Genomic DNA, 15,896 nt, shown 5'->3' on the forward strand with positions numbered 1-15,896 from the left:
TCTAAAAAAGAAAGTTTGAAACAAACTCTCATGGATGACTGGGCATTGAACTTATTGAACAGAGAATGCAACCAAACTCTTACGTCAGTTGAGCAGTCTAAATGATATTCTCTGCCCCGGTTGCTCAGCAAACAAGCTTCTTAGTAGACATACAATGACCATACTTGAAATTTTTTATGATCCAACGATATAAAAAGACAATAGAGACTTTCAAAAAGACAAGGAGGCCAGGTAACGAGCGTTCGCACATAATTTGCTCATTCAGCTCATCCAGGTTTTGATTTATTTGTCTATGGATGAAAACAATAATGCTGGATTAGACGGCCGATGAGACCTGCCACTAAGGAGAGTACTGGACACGACAGACATAAAATTCTAATCATAGCACACATTATATACGATCAAAACTCGATATTGATATATAAAAGAAAAACTTAACAAAAAAACATGGAATCATAGAAAACCTAAACTGAGCAAATAAATTTCTTCTTCATTAGATCTTCATTAGATAAGATATGAGACCTGTCAAAAAGAGACTCGGTAACAGGCCAACAGAAAGAGCAAAACGTTCAAAGTTCAGAAATAGGTTGCTGTATTTGAAAACAAACAATTTCAAATTGATTAAAACCAATAGTTAACAATTCATCACATTAAAAAGGTTGATTTAAACCTCATCGGAAGCTATTGAGAACTGTCATTATCAATAATATGTCAAACGACTGCCAAGAGTTTGGCAAAAACAAAAAAAATAATTTTAACAAAAAAGCGGATCCGCAACCGTTAAAACCATAAGTTATTCGTAGAAAACATTAAGTATCAACAGTTTTGGTTTTTCCAATGCCAATAGGGCCACCTCATTTGTGCGAGAATGTAGCAAGAAAACGAAAAATTGAGAAATGGGCAAAAATACAAATATCATACTTTTCCTATGCAAATGCATAGAACTAGAGCCAAGAAACCATTAGTTGAACAAAACGAATAGAAAATTTGGATTTTGGTTCAGTAGTAAAAGGTTGCGACATGTCGTTAAACACACAAAGCTACAAAATTAACAGAAAGAAGATAAAAGTGCCAGAGCCGAAATTTCCGCTGATCTTTTTATAACAACTATCTTAAAAAATTTTTTCACACCATTTATATGAAACTAGCAACTGCTGGGTAAAACAATTGTGCATTTTTTTAGTGAGACCATATTTTAAGACGACAAAAAAAAACAAATATAGACTTAAATTAAAATTTCACAAACAATTAGTTGAAAGTAGTTAAAAACATAAAAAAAATTGAGTTGTAAGATTGGATCTCATTTAATTTTAACTGTTTTTTTGTGAACTTTTTTTTGAAAAACCAAAAAGTTTACCAGTTTGTAAAACTCACGATATTTTGTGAGAACACATTTCTAGGCTCTAAAGACATCAGTCAAAACACAACCTACAGGAGAAAAATTGTTTTAAGCAATTGAAAATACATGAGCCTTGTCAATAATGAGACTAAATTCCTTACGACAATGGAACAAAAGGTTGGAAAATTTTTCTTTAGAAAAGTTAAACGAAAGTCATTAAAACCGCTAGCTATAATCTGAAATAGGTAAATAGATTCACTTTGATATCCGTAGAAGCCGTTGAGGATTTTGAATGGCATAATTAAGCAGTACGGCAACCGAAAGAACGATTACTGGAGGCAAAAACAGAAAAAAAACTCTAAAACAAACTTTGCGAGAAAAAGGTTTTGCAGTCGTTGAAACTATGGCTGAAATCTTTAAAATTGTCCATATACGCTTTGTTTCCTTGTCAATTAGGGCCGTCTTGAATGTGATAATTTGAAAAGGAATAAATGACAACCTCATTTATTGTCGAAATTGAAAAAAATTCACAAAACTTATATGAATTTTTGTAGTACGAGAGCCATGAAACCCCTCGTTGAACGTGACACCACTATAAATGTTCTTTTTTTTCATTCACTTGAAATAAGTTTTGCCCTGTATGCAGTGCGACAAAGCAGCATGTGGACAGAACTATAGTTAAAAATTGACTAATCTAAAACTTCACTGACATTCTCTTTAAACAATTATATTCAAAGTCATAAGGAGCATTAGATAACAACTGAAAGCATTGAGTAAGTTGAAATATAGTTTTTAAACCAATCGCACTTGTGATTAATGAAACAATGGCAGAAGGCTGCAAAAAGAATGACAAATGAAGGAAAAACAAATGAAATCACTAAAAGTTTACGAACACACATTGTCGAAGCTATAAAAACTATGAGCGTTCTGTCAGTAATCAACATAAAAAAAGGCAAAAAACAATTTGAAAAAGACCGCGCCCCTATATAATCTGAATAGTGACCACGCTATCAATATAAGATAATTTCAAACAAAGCCCTCGTTTTGATGCGCGCCATCAAAAAAATAATTATTCCGTATGTTTGTAATTTAGTTAATTGTCTGTAACTACGTCTGTAATTTAGTTACTATGTTTATAATTTAGTTAAATGTGAGTTTCGAGATTTTTCAGTATATCCTTACAAGTCATTTTAGAAAGTATTCTTTGTGTTTCTCATTTCTATAGTTTTCAATTTTGACTAAATTTGCTGCGGCTATGTCACCATTGTGAGCTCCAAGTAAATTTTCTTTATATAATTTGGCTAACGATAATGTCCATAAAAATAGGATATGTTTTGCTAACCTAGGAATCATAGCATGAATAACTCAAAAGCCGTTAAATTTTTGAGCCAAAGGGTTCCACTTATGTCACAGTTTTTGACTTTTGATACTCAATAGATGTCTTACTCCTCGGTTATTTTATAATAGATAGTGGAGTTATATAATAACTGATCCGGTTACCGACTAGCAAAAAAAAACATTTTTGAAACACAGATCAAACCAGTAACAATTATGTTACTGTTATACGTTTTCTCCTGTATATGTTTCTTTAATTCATAAACGGTAAACTTTATATTGTGTATGAGTTCTCAAATGGTCCTTTTTTAAGATTTGGAAAGTTCATATCCCACTAAGGCCGTAGAAACAGTTAATTTTAAACCAAGTTTATTAGAACCCAGACTCTTCTCGATTCTGATTGTCATTCATCAACCGATAAAAAAATTCTAATGATTCGCTTTTTGCCCTGAAAAAAATATGAAACAATGATTTTACGTTTTACTTCCAATTCAACTAGAAGGGCCACTAATGCATGTAGGCAATTAATTTTTGGACCCCCTCATCAACAATCTATGCCTTTTTGTCTATAAGTTGAAGCAGATATACACTAACGTCAAAAAAGTAAGTTGGTGAATTTCGGCTTGATTATCAAATCTTAAAATCTAAATTAAGGAAATCTTACGAGGGAAAAAAGTGTAAAAAAGGCTTCACTAGCATAAACACTAGAACAAACAAGAAGTGAAGAGAAATGAAAACAACTCTAATGTAGTTTTGACAAAAATAAAAAGAAACAATTTTATCAAGAAAACGATTACTTTCAAACACAGAAAACAAAACAAAATGGTATCCAAAAATCATGCTCTGTGCTGATTTCAAAGTCAATCCTCAGCAACTATGTCTTCAATATCATCAAGCTTGCCTGGCCTCTGTATAAATTAGATAAGATTTTAAAATCACCTCCGTACTCACTTTTAAATTAAATTTCAAAATGCAAGCTCAGATCAAAATTAACTGAAGTTCACAATAGCTAAATAATCACAAAACAAGTAATGATTCAGATAAGCCATGCTTGCTTATGAAACCCGAAAAATGACCCAAAAAACAAATTGTTTATCCCAATTATATAAAATCAGATTAGCAAAAAAAACAAAAAATTGAAGAACGAGAATTTCCGCGGAGAGTTTTTGGAGGCAAAAATTGATAAAACTCCGACGTCTTTTTTTAAAAATTCCAAGTACGCGTTATTGGAAAACACGACACAAAAAAAGAACGGAAAATAAAGGGACTTCTGACCAAAATCAAAATCTTTTTGAAAAATATTGGCAACAAATTTGCAAAAAAAATACTGATATTTTGAAACCTATGTCTACTTCCCAAATACTTTGAAAGAATCTCTCTTAAAAAGTTAAACCAATTTTGTATAAATTTCACTAAAAACAGAAAACAAAAAGGCGATAAGTACTGGCGAATGACAAAAAATTGCAAAACATTTAAACAAAATTAAATGTGAAAAAACAAAAACAAATCTTTAAAAAAATGCATATGTGCTCATTAGCGAGCAGCTAGGTCTTCATATTATTGAGCTTATTGAAGGCATATTTGAGCTCAACCAAATATTGTCTCGAAAAAGAGGTAAAAAATTATTAGTGAGGCAAAAAATTTTTTCAAAAATCTTAATGTTTCTGAAACAAGAATTAGAAACCAATAGCTTTCAAACAAGCAAAGTTAAATAATTTCAATTAGGTCTTCCCGAAAACTCAATGGAACGTATCATTGATCATCCTAAACGATAAGACAATAGAAAAAACCAAATATAGTCAAACCACAAAAATGTTCTAAACTCAAATATCATCAATCTCATATCTACTATTAGCTACCAACTAAATGCAAAATTTGTGTTCACATTTAATGCAATATTTATCTATGAAGGTTTCAATTAATGAGATTAAAGGGCACGATTTCAAAATGAACCTGAAAAAGGTTAGAAACAAAAAATCAGAAAATAAGGTTGTCCTTTTTAAACAATTAGTGCTACAGTCCTATACACTAATAACTGTGAGCTCAAATCAATAATGAGATTCACTTTATGAGAAGACACTTTAACAATCACTGAGAGTTCATTACCGCGATTTTTGACAAAATTACAAAAAAAACAATAATTACTTTAGAATCAAAATACTTTTAAGAAAAGAATTATTTTCAAAGGAATCAATGCCATAACGAACTAGGACACAAATGTGAAATAACCATTTATATAATCAATTTGGCTAATTTTTGTTCCAAATTTCTTGCAATTATTTATTTTAAGTCAAAAAATGTTCAGGATCAATAATTTTTCGAAAAGTTAAGATTTCTTTTTCGCTTTTTGTTTGGCATATCTTAAGGACAAAAAACTCATCTAATAATCATATTAGTTGCCGCACCTTCATTTAGCTCTAAAATGTAAAATATTAATTTTGAAGCTTCAAAATTTTTTTTCTCTTTTTGAAATACCCCACTCTGCATTGGGTCATTGACTTGAAAAGTAATATTGCGTTCAATAGAATTGACCTTAAAATTTATCGGAACTGGTTTACAATTGATGCCAAGCTGGGCGAGCCTTTTTCTACAATGAATATAAAGTGATACCGATTCATTGATTAACAATTTGTGTTTTTCATCTCTTCAAAAGCAATTCAAATTGTCTAGTTTCTATTTGTCCATATTCCTTTTCGCTACATAACTTAGCTAACACATTTTATATTCGAATAATTGTGTTTGGATAATAAGAAAAATGGCTCCAAAACGCCTTTTCAATTTTGTAAATGGGTTTTGCAACAGGACATAATGAGTTTGCAAACCAGTCAAATAGGGGGAAAATTAGGCGACGCTGCGTTTTGCTGGTTACGTACTCATAAACACAAGTTCTCAAATTTTAAGGCATAACATATGAAGGATAAAACCTATGAACCACGATAAAAAACACACAATTTTCGGAGTTTTTTCTATGGGGGGGGGGGGGGGGGGGGTTGCAGTGGGTGAGGCATTTCTCTATCAAGGATGCAGTCAAGAACTGAGATAAGAAAAGCTGCTTAACGCATACATAGTTTATTTGAAGAATTCTATTTGTATTGAATGTTTCTGTTTTATAAGATAAAACACGTTGAATAAAAAATGTTACGAAACCAAAAATTCGTCCTGTATTCAATTGTATGAAAAGGCAGGCGGTAGTTCCTGTTTTATAATGAACAAGAAAACGTATTTTATCAAAGAAAGTGGGTTAATCAAATCAATATCCCATTAAAATATTGATTAAACTTCAGAGTTGTTTGTATACTCTTTTGTCATTTTGCATTAATCATTTGATGTTCATTTTTAATTAACAATTACATCCCTCGGGGTATTCTCTTTGAAATGGAAAGAAATAATCAGCACACAAAAGCGGCATTCGATGCTTTTTCTGACGTCGAAATGATCAAACGAACATATTCGTATATGTAATTACGCATTTGTATCTACATAAATATTGAAAATTAAATGTCAGAAAGTAGGAAAGTAGTTCACGTGTTCCTGGCGTCATTTACATTGCGCAAATAGAATGATTTGAAATCTTTGAATCACAGTACGAAACCAACTCGTGCAGATGTTAAGGCTGGCAATGAGGATCAGAAAGAAAAAAACAACTTGCATTATGTTGCAAATGGTACATTTTGTAATTTTGAGGCTTTTGGGGCCTTGTGGCAAAACTTCGTTGCATATTTTGTCTAGTTTTTTGAAAAAAAACTGGTGTCATGGATGACGGAACCATTGACGCCAATTTTAAGCATTCATTTTTTTTACAAAACTCTTCGTTTAGCCTACAAAAATATTCGAATTTATTTTATACATACTTGGCCAAATTTGGAGATTTATCAGTCCTTGCGAAACGTGATTTAGGTAGTTTCAAAGCTACTTTTGTCTTATTAATCCGCAAATAGCATTGAAATAAAATTCTGTTTTTAAATTAATAGCCAACTAGGCTACCTCATTTTGGTGCAATTGGCAAGTCCTATAGCTATTGTAGAAACTAGATACTAATTTCCCAGGCAACATTGATGGTGTGGAAAACTGTAACGGTTAGTGTGGACAACAGTTACAAACTCTTGCTAACGTTGTCCAACATGACTTAAAATCTACAGAAAAAAAACAACTAGATACAAGGCAGAGAAATCAAAACAAACAAAAACCCTTGCTCGAAAACAGTTGTCGTGAACAGAGGTGACGGATATTTCCCATTTTGAAACAAATCTAGACCATTTCCACTTACTGCCACTGTTGTCTACATATGTATATCACTCCAGGGAAGGTCGTCCAGCAGCACTGACATTTTCGACAAAATGTATGTAATCAAATGTACCATTAGCAACGTAATGTCAGTTCAAAAAGTAAATCGTCTTCAGCAAATTTTTCAATCAATCCTGCTCTCAATTTTTGTGCGGAAATTCTTAACGTCATTGATTTATAAACGAACAATAATCTATCGTGGTTTTGGAAAACAAGTGACGAAAAATTGACATACAAAAGCCAGCAAAAATGCTTGTAAAGAAAACTCATCATGAAATTTGTTTGGTCAAATGAGGGTTGCGTGAATCCAGAAAAGACATAACGGAATGTTATGGAGATATGGAGTCAATGCTCATTCTGACAGCTGGAAAATATTAAGACTTTAAGTTAATCAAATATGGAAATTGTGTGGAAAATGTCTCCCCCAAATATCCTTTCCATCGGGTGTGACTTTGTGTCTACCAAAGTCATATTTGATAAGCATAAAACCGGAGTTGATCCAGCATCAGTCATTGATGCCTTGATAATTTATACGTGAATTGCCATAAGGACTCAATAAGAAAGCAACATAGGAACGCATCAACGATTTCTCATCTAGCTATTAATATTTGACGAGCGTGCTATGATGACTTACGCTGTCAAAAAATAATGGTTTAATTAAACAAAATATGTGACAAACAGAAATTCCTGCAGCTGCTAGACCATAGCTATTACTAAAAATCACAACAAGCGAATGAAACAATTTTCGTCGATCAATGTAAATTTGAGGCAAAGAAGGTTTACATAAAATTCTGCGGAGCACATAGACCCAATGTAGTGTTTGTAAATAGGAAAACAATTAATTCATAAAATTACTGCCAACTTGATCGCAGTGTGGAGTCATTACACAACACAGTCCAAAAATTACACAAAATAGCTGTTGAGTTTCTGAAAAAATATTGGGGACGAAGCAAGAAAAGGCAAAAACAATGAAAGTTTCATAGATATACTTATATGGGATTTGACAGTTAGACTTAATTTAAACGCTATTTATTTTACCACAAATATGTAACAGGCACTAAATCTATTCAGAGATAAATTATAAAATTGAAAACTATGCATTTGAACCCTCGTTTCACCTTGGCTGTTTTAAAAAAATAAGTAATCAAAAATGAGATGAGAAAGACTGATGTTATTATCTTTGAGACATGCACTACATTTAAAGTTTGTTCTGCGTTCTTCTGTTTTTAATGTAAGCTCTAACGTTATGTAAAGACCTGCCAATGCTCACTTTTCATTAAAACAGCATATAATAAATGAAAAATATCACTAAAAAATGTGGCACCAAGAGCAAAAAGTTAGAGAACCTATCAAGCTTGTTTCTGCTTTTAGAAGTAAAAGCAGTTTATGCATATGAGTTTGAGCAAAAAAAAACAATTGAGACGCTGAAAAGACATCAGCAAAACCAAACAAAAAATGATATATATATATATATATATATATATATATATATATATATATAAATCATAACAAACAAAAATATACGAGGTTATTTTCTTTGAAGATAAAAAGTGTTATGTTTGTTCTACTTAATTGCATCCAAGCAGATTTAAATTAGAGGAAAACAGCACTTGTCTTAATTAGAAGCAAAAAATCTTCAAATTCCAAAAGTATCGAAATAGTAAAAATACAAAAACTACGTTAAAAAGTATGAGATACTTTTGTGGACGACAAAAATTTAACTTTTAGGCATTGAAAACACGCACAGGGGCGTGTTATTTCTTTGCTTTGAATTTACCACAGGGAGTAACAGAAGGATTGGAAATTGGTTTTCTAAATGGACAATTTTTTTTCATAATTTTGATATGAAAGAAAACTAAAATTTTGCCCCAGACTGATGCTCAAAAAATTTGCAGAAAGTTGCTGCATAAAAGCGTTGCCTAAACTGCTGTTCAAAATTGTTGGCAAAAATAGGCCAAAAGAGCAAAAATTTAGCGCTGAAAATTCTAAGCAACGCCAATTTTTACCTCGATTATTTTCAACTTGAACAATATTTCAAAATCATCATTAATTTTTTATTTGATTTACTGAAAATTAATCTCCACAGGTGACGCTAAGTAATCACTACAGTTCTAAAATGTTTGCCACTTTCATCATTTTCGAGAACCAGCAGGTAATTCCCAAAACTATTATTCCTAATTAAATTTCTACAGTCGCAAGGCTTTAAGGTGTTAGCAAACGCTTTGATCGAGCACGACTTGAAAAAAAAAATTGCTTGACCAATGAAATAAGCATGAACAAAAGTTTAGCAGCTCTTGTATTCTTGTAATAAAATTTTCATTAGAACTGATGAAAAGTAAGACAATGATTGTAACGTAATGATCAAATTATCCTCCGAGAATAAAAACAAGCCAATTTCAAAACAATTAGAAAAGCGTTTTTGGAATGGGATATTTTCATGATTAGTTGAATAAAATAAAATTTTGCAGTGTTTTCGTTAGATTATAGGAAAAAAATTTGTTACCACGACATCTGGCAAATGATGTGGTGCATACTTTTCCGTAAATTACTTCAAAATGTTGTCTGAGACTTGTTTTGCTTACCATACATTGGTGATGGTAAAATATTGCGTTGAAAAAATCAAAGAAAATGAAAACATATAGCAAAAAGCAAAATCATGGTTCGGACAATCGTCGGTCTTTTTAGTTTTATTATTCTGTCTAATGATTTTTATTGAAATCAAACTAAACATGGTTTCAGCCATCTTGATTTTGGGCGACTTTGGAGAGGAGGTTTAGTAATGATTAAGATTTTTGAATCGATCCCATCCAGAAGGATAGCAGTAGTAATACAATAACCCAAGTTCGAAATTGAACATCTCTGTAGAGTAGATGCTTTCAAATGAAAGCTGAGGTAGCAATTGTAGTGAACACAAAAAAGCCAAAGTAAAAGTGAGACGATTTTTATATAAATACATATACAATATCTCAGAAATAATTTTCATCCGGTACAATCAAGACATCGTATAGTAATTTTATAGAATGTACAATGTATTCCTGTGCAACAAAGAGAGAAAAATTAGGTTAGTTTCAGAGACTAGGTGATTGTGAGACCTAGCGGACCGCTGTCGATTGCCATAGCTCTCATTCGCTGTGGGATCTAGTCCGGAAACCACAGGCCGGTCATTGCAGGATGAGCGCGTCCACCGGCCTGTCATGGACAAATTATAAAACAGCTACCTCAAAAGTATTCGGCTTACTTGACCTATGTTTCAAAACTCGGCTTGCTTGCCTATTGGCTTTTTTGACTGCGAACACCATTGTATAGAAGAATGTAACCCAATGACGTTTTGACGACGTCAATTTACAAGATTTTTAGTTTTATAAACATTATTTTCATGAATTGTTTCGTTATCCTGAAGATAAATGATATTTTTCTTTAAATAGGATTTTACCAATTGTTGTCTGACAACTTTAATCAACCAATTTCTTTAACAACCACAGAACTCTGGTTGAGTTAATCTAATTTCGAATAACCAAGATTGAGCTTTTTAAATAGATATTTGAGCAGGCAATCAATATTAACCGTTTTCCAAACTCCAGGCAGGGTTAGATTTGGCTTAACAACTAATTTAAAGCTTTAGTGAAGTCCGTAAGCAGCGATCGAATCAGCTCCGAGTTTTTTAAATTTGATTTCGTCGTCCTGTTTAGGCTCGAATAAACTTCAACTAAGTCCTAAATGAAAACGAAATAGGAGCAAGCATTCAAGTGACCCCCACCCAACCCCGGTTGTCAAAGTGTCTATAATTCGATTACTTTTCCCAAAACCCTTGTACGCAAGGTTAGGCTAAAGAAGCCTTCCATGGGAAAACTGCTGGAATTTATCCACTTTTCAGACACCAAGTGTGATATATTCCAGTAGAGGTAACAGGAGGCATAAATGATTAATGTTTGCAATTTGAACAAGTTTTGGAGGTAAATATTAAGTGGCTCTGATTTAATAGTTCTGAATCTTGCCAATGTTTTGCAAATAAGAGTCTGGGGGATTAAGTATGCCCGATTTGCTTCAATTTCACAATATTGTCAAGGCGAGGATAATATGACTGAAATTGAAAATGGGTTGTGGGATCTAAAGGCATTTGAAGTTGAGAGTTTGATTGTAAGCAGTTGGTTGCCGTTGGTTCCCGCGGCTATTCATTTATCTGTTATCAATGACAACAACTTTCTAGTGTGAGAATAGCCCAGAGCTCAATCGAATGGGAAACAAATTCTTGCGTCCTGCTGAAGCGCACCCCCCCCCCCCCACCCGACCAATTTCTTCTCTTTTCTCTTTTTCTCTATCCCCCCTCTCATGCTTATATCAAATTGAACAATTGCATACGCAAACATACCAATTTACACACAAAGATACGCACACGTGCATTCATCTGCCTAAAACATGTAAAAATCTGAAGGGTAATTAAGATACCTTCATATTTTACTTGAGCTGAAAAACTTGAGTTTAAGACGAAACAGACGTAGCTGATGATTGGGGGGGGGGGGGGGGGGGAGGTGATGGGGGCAGGGGGTGACCGGGGCAAGGGTGACGTTCGGCGGAGGGCAGGATGATGTGTAGAGGGGGGGGGGGGCAGGGTGATGGGGGGTGAACAGGGTGATGCGGGGGGGGGGGGTGAACAGGGTGATGCGGGCGGGGGGGGGGGTGGTCAGGGAGCGTATGAAGAAAAAAAATAAGTTGGTTTTCGAATTCGTCGGGAGTTCTTGTTAATCAGAGGGTTGCTATTATTCCCTGCTTCCAACAACCTTTTCAGAGAGAAACAAAAAGTGTGTTGTATCTTCGAAAACTAAATTTGTCAAGCTATATTTCAAATTGAAAATAGTTATAATTGAGTAGTTTATAACGTATTATATATAATAACTGTGCAAAGTGGCTGCTAGCGGAGGTACTTAGGGTGCAGAAAGTAATCCTGGTTTGTGAAAGTTTTGGCTTCCCTCAAAACCAGAAGAGAGAGAAATGGACCGGTACTCCTGTGTAACAACTCCTTAACTTCTTCGTTTGTTAGACAATCCACTGGGGTATCGTTAATCTGCAAAGACACAACTACATAGACCTGCTTTTATTCACAACTCATGGTCTGAATTATTATGCCCACTTTATTGCCATTCAAAGTCTCCCGGCTATAAATTACACTCTGTTTACTACTGTAGCAGTTTGTATGAAATTCTGGCACCTTAGTGCAATGGGAAAGTTTTTGATCTTTGCGAACACTTAAATGCGTCCAGCATTCTATTGTAATGTTTTTACGAGAATGGGACAAAATAGCCATAGCCCCAAAATACAATCACAATAATTCCATAATATCTTAATGGAGTCAGTGAAAAGTGATGGTACTGATGTCAATTGCAGAAATGAAAAGTTTTAGAGAGAAAGAGTTTCCCCGAAGTCTCATGTCTTTTTAGAGATTTTTTAATCAAACAGAAATTATTTGAGCCATTAATGGAAAACAGATTCAGTTTCACTTGTTAAACACAATCAAGGAACCCGAGCGGTTTATGAGCTTTCGTTCCCTGTAACGAAAAAAGTGAAAATCAAGCAAGCGTCTAATAGATCTGTCAATAAATTATTGAATCTGGAGTGTCAGAGAAACAAAATTTTGAAAACAAAAACTTTTCAAAATCAATTAGGTCACATTAATGAAATTTTCAAGGGTTATCATTTGATGACATGTATTCCTCTTTACCTTATTTTACCTACTGTTTCAATTCAATTCAACTAAACTCTAATTTTGTTCACCCCCTTTGTCACTAAAAGTTGTAAGATTGTCCACTCTCATTCCAAAGCTGTGAGTTTTCATGAAGTCTTGCAAACAGCAAATAAAAAAAAATTGAAAAGTAATCTGAAATGTAAATTTTGTCTTCCGATTCAAAAAAACGTGGCTTCAAATGAAAAACTCTTATGAACATTTTGAACATGAAGGGCGGTTTATGAACATTTTTAACATGAGCATTTTGAACATTTTGAACACGGTCTAAGATTATTTTACTTGTTGCTCAATCTCAAGCCAGACATGAGTCTCAGAGCATTTCAGCGTTGCAAAAGCACATTTCAAGAGTGAAAACTTAATTCAAATCTGGAACATTGCATCTCAAGAGCATTTAAAATTACTTTATGTGCAGTTTTTTCATTATAATTCATTGCGGTCATAGAACTCACCCAGACAAAATTTATCCTGCATAGTCTGAACTTTACTCATACGCCAAAAGTAAGTCTGAGCAGCAGGTCATTGCTTACAATGGTGCTTACAACTTAAAACTATAGTAGTATACGCTTTTTGTTCTTAGGTTAGGTTGCACGTAACTACCACAAAGCGCAATTAGCTGAGTGGTTACGACTTGCTACGCAACATAAATGTTAAATGTAAACACTGAAGTTCCGAAAAAAAACACAACATAAACCCACTCTGAAGTTCGAATCGCATATAAAGCAAACCTTATTGACGCGAGTTTGCAGAAAATTTTACTCAAAATTCAAGACTAGCCAGTGTAAATTGTGACATAAACAGAATACTAGCCATCCAAATAACTGATTGTCTCTAGACTTATTAAGCGCTGATTTGCTCTGTCACCAACCTGCTGAACTATAAAGACTTTAAACTACAAAAACAAGAAAAAATAGTTTTTAACAAGTATAATAATTGCATTGATAAGAAAGTTAGAGCACTATTAGTACAAGCAAAAGAGAGTCCAAATAATTTTTATTTACTGCGTAATTTTTGATGTTCCTGTTTTTGCAGCTTCGACAAACAGAAATAAGCGCAACACCCGAGGCAAATAAAACAAAAAAACAGAGAAAATAGAAACTAAATAAACTCTATCCAAGTAGTTTCAGGATCGTCAGTTGAAAATGATGTCAGTACCCAGAAAAAGTGCCTCTAGGTTTTGATACCAAGCCATGAAAAAGTCCAAATGCAAGGAAAAAAATACTGTAATAGATTGATGCTTTCTCTATCATTTCATTGTTTACAATTACTTTTTATTGATCGGGGTGTTCCAATTAGAACTATTTTTCAATTTAAAATTTAAAGCCGCAATTTAGGAAGCAGCTAAATTTTGGGACGATGTTTTTCAGAGTTTGAAAGTTGATTGAATCATCCCTGAGTCTGAAATGTTTCATTTTCAAAGTTATTGTTTATGAAGAGCATCTGCGCACCCCGTAGCAGCATTTGTTGAGGCAATTTCTGCTGTTTGTGCAGTGATTGTATAAAATAAAATAAGGTGAAGTATCTTATAATCTTAATTTTCCATAAATATCCTCATTGTGCAAATATATCTTCATTTTGCAAATATATCTTCAGTTTGCAAATATATCTTCTTCGCAAAACCTTAAAACTCCATACCTCCTGGCTATACTGAAAAAAAGGACTTTTCAACTTGATAAATGCTACACTCAGTGGGCTATTTTATGAGACTACTTAGCAGTTTTCAAATATTAGACAGACTTGACTGAAGAAAAACAACCCCCTTTGAGAATTTGATATGCCCTCTCAACAAGTGGAGTCGGAAAAGCAAATAGGTTTAGGTACTGAATCCCTTCTTTGTGATAAACTGCCGACCCAAATCCTTCTTAAAAATTGTAGAGATGAATTTTCAACCAACATAACGCAGTTTGTTATGGCAACTTGAACCAGTAGAGTTGCGAGATGCAACACCCTACGCTGGCTCATAAACTGTCGCTCTTTAGTTCTGTGTCGTAAAACCCAATCGACAGGAAAACTCTTTATGGTGTAATAAACCAGTCTTGAAGAAAAGGTATTATATAAACCACTCGCCTATGATCAATTGTTATTATATATGTATTAACCACAGGTGTTGAAGAAAGCTCTCAGGACAGTAAACATTTTCAATGATCGATACGCACAAATGAACATTACAGTGGTTGAAATTATAGCTTTTCTTACCTCCAAACCTTATATTGGCCTATAAACTTTAGCGGCCCTGAAAAATTTTCAATGAACGAATTTTTTGCCTATAAAAAACAATGCTCAGGTTAATTCTGTTCAGAAAAGCATCATTCAAACTAAAGAAATCTCAACGAACAAACTTTGTTTATGAGATAGCGACGTTATAAAAACTGACATAAATTAAACTCACAAAATAGGTTTTGAAATATTTAACATAATAACTTTTCGGAGCAAGCAGGACAATTTTTTATTGACACTTGTGCTGAAGTTAGTTTAAATAAAGATATTTTTTAAGCCGATGACTTCCTAACAAATTACTACAATTTTTTGCTAAACTTCTTCATTACCTCACTTTACTTTTTATCGCTATAAATCCAAATACTCTCAAAATACGAAGATGCACCGCATAATGGTTTCTCATAGCAAAAATTTATATGAAAACTACACAATAAATATTCTCATCACCTAAATAAGCCGGCACTCTAGGGATAAAAACCTCAATTTAAAGGTTGAGAGCAATCTGTTTAACATTAGTTAATTTAGCCAACACTACAAAAAGGGGAGAACTCTATGCTAGCCCTTTTTATACTACACAATAATGATTATTTTGACAACAACGCAAATCATTTGAAATGGTATTATTTTTAATGTTTTAAAGTGCTGTGTCATAAGCTCAGTACCTAGAAAGCTAAAAAACATCTTTTCAATGACAAAAGGTTTTTAAAAGAGGTTCTGGACACATCAAGTCAATTTCTCCAGTGTTCTTGATAATCATTTAATCGGAAAATATGTTTATTTTCTTCAATTCAGCTGTAAGAAAATTTCGGTAGTAAATTTTGTATGTGAAAACATCCTCGATAAAATTCTTTCTTTTGCTAAATGAACAAACATTTTTAGCTACGTTCTGAAAAATGACATACATTAAACTAACAAAATAGGGTTTGGAATATTTATAACATAATAACCTTACGGAGCAGGACAACTTTTTACTCACACTGGTGC

At 33.3% G+C, this 15,896-nt stretch overlaps 2 protein-coding genes across 3 annotated transcripts in view; both read right to left on the reverse strand.

The window, feature by feature from the left end:
• Positions 1–15,896, reverse strand: part of LOC142344631 (vasopressin V1a receptor-like) — an 89,854-nt gene that overhangs the window by 28,936 nt on the left and 45,022 nt on the right. The gene's annotated exons all lie outside the window — the stretch shown is intronic.
• Positions 11,745–15,896, reverse strand: part of LOC142344634 (gamma-2-syntrophin-like) — a 43,043-nt gene continuing 38,891 nt past the window's right edge. Inside the window, exon 3 of one of the 2 annotated variants that reach the window (XM_075396446.1) lies at positions 11,745–12,020. In XM_075396446.1, coding sequence (XP_075252561.1) covers positions 11,868–12,020 — 153 coding nt within the window. In that variant the 3' untranslated portion in view covers positions 11,745–11,867. The remainder of the gene's footprint in view (positions 12,021–15,896) is intronic. The other variant, XM_075396445.1, reaches the window with a different exon arrangement.

This window comes from Convolutriloba macropyga, chromosome 8 (assembly GCF_964194025.1).
Source record: "Convolutriloba macropyga chromosome 8, txConMacr16.3, whole genome shotgun sequence".
Taxonomy (NCBI): domain Eukaryota; kingdom Metazoa; phylum Xenacoelomorpha; order Acoela; family Convolutidae; genus Convolutriloba; species Convolutriloba macropyga.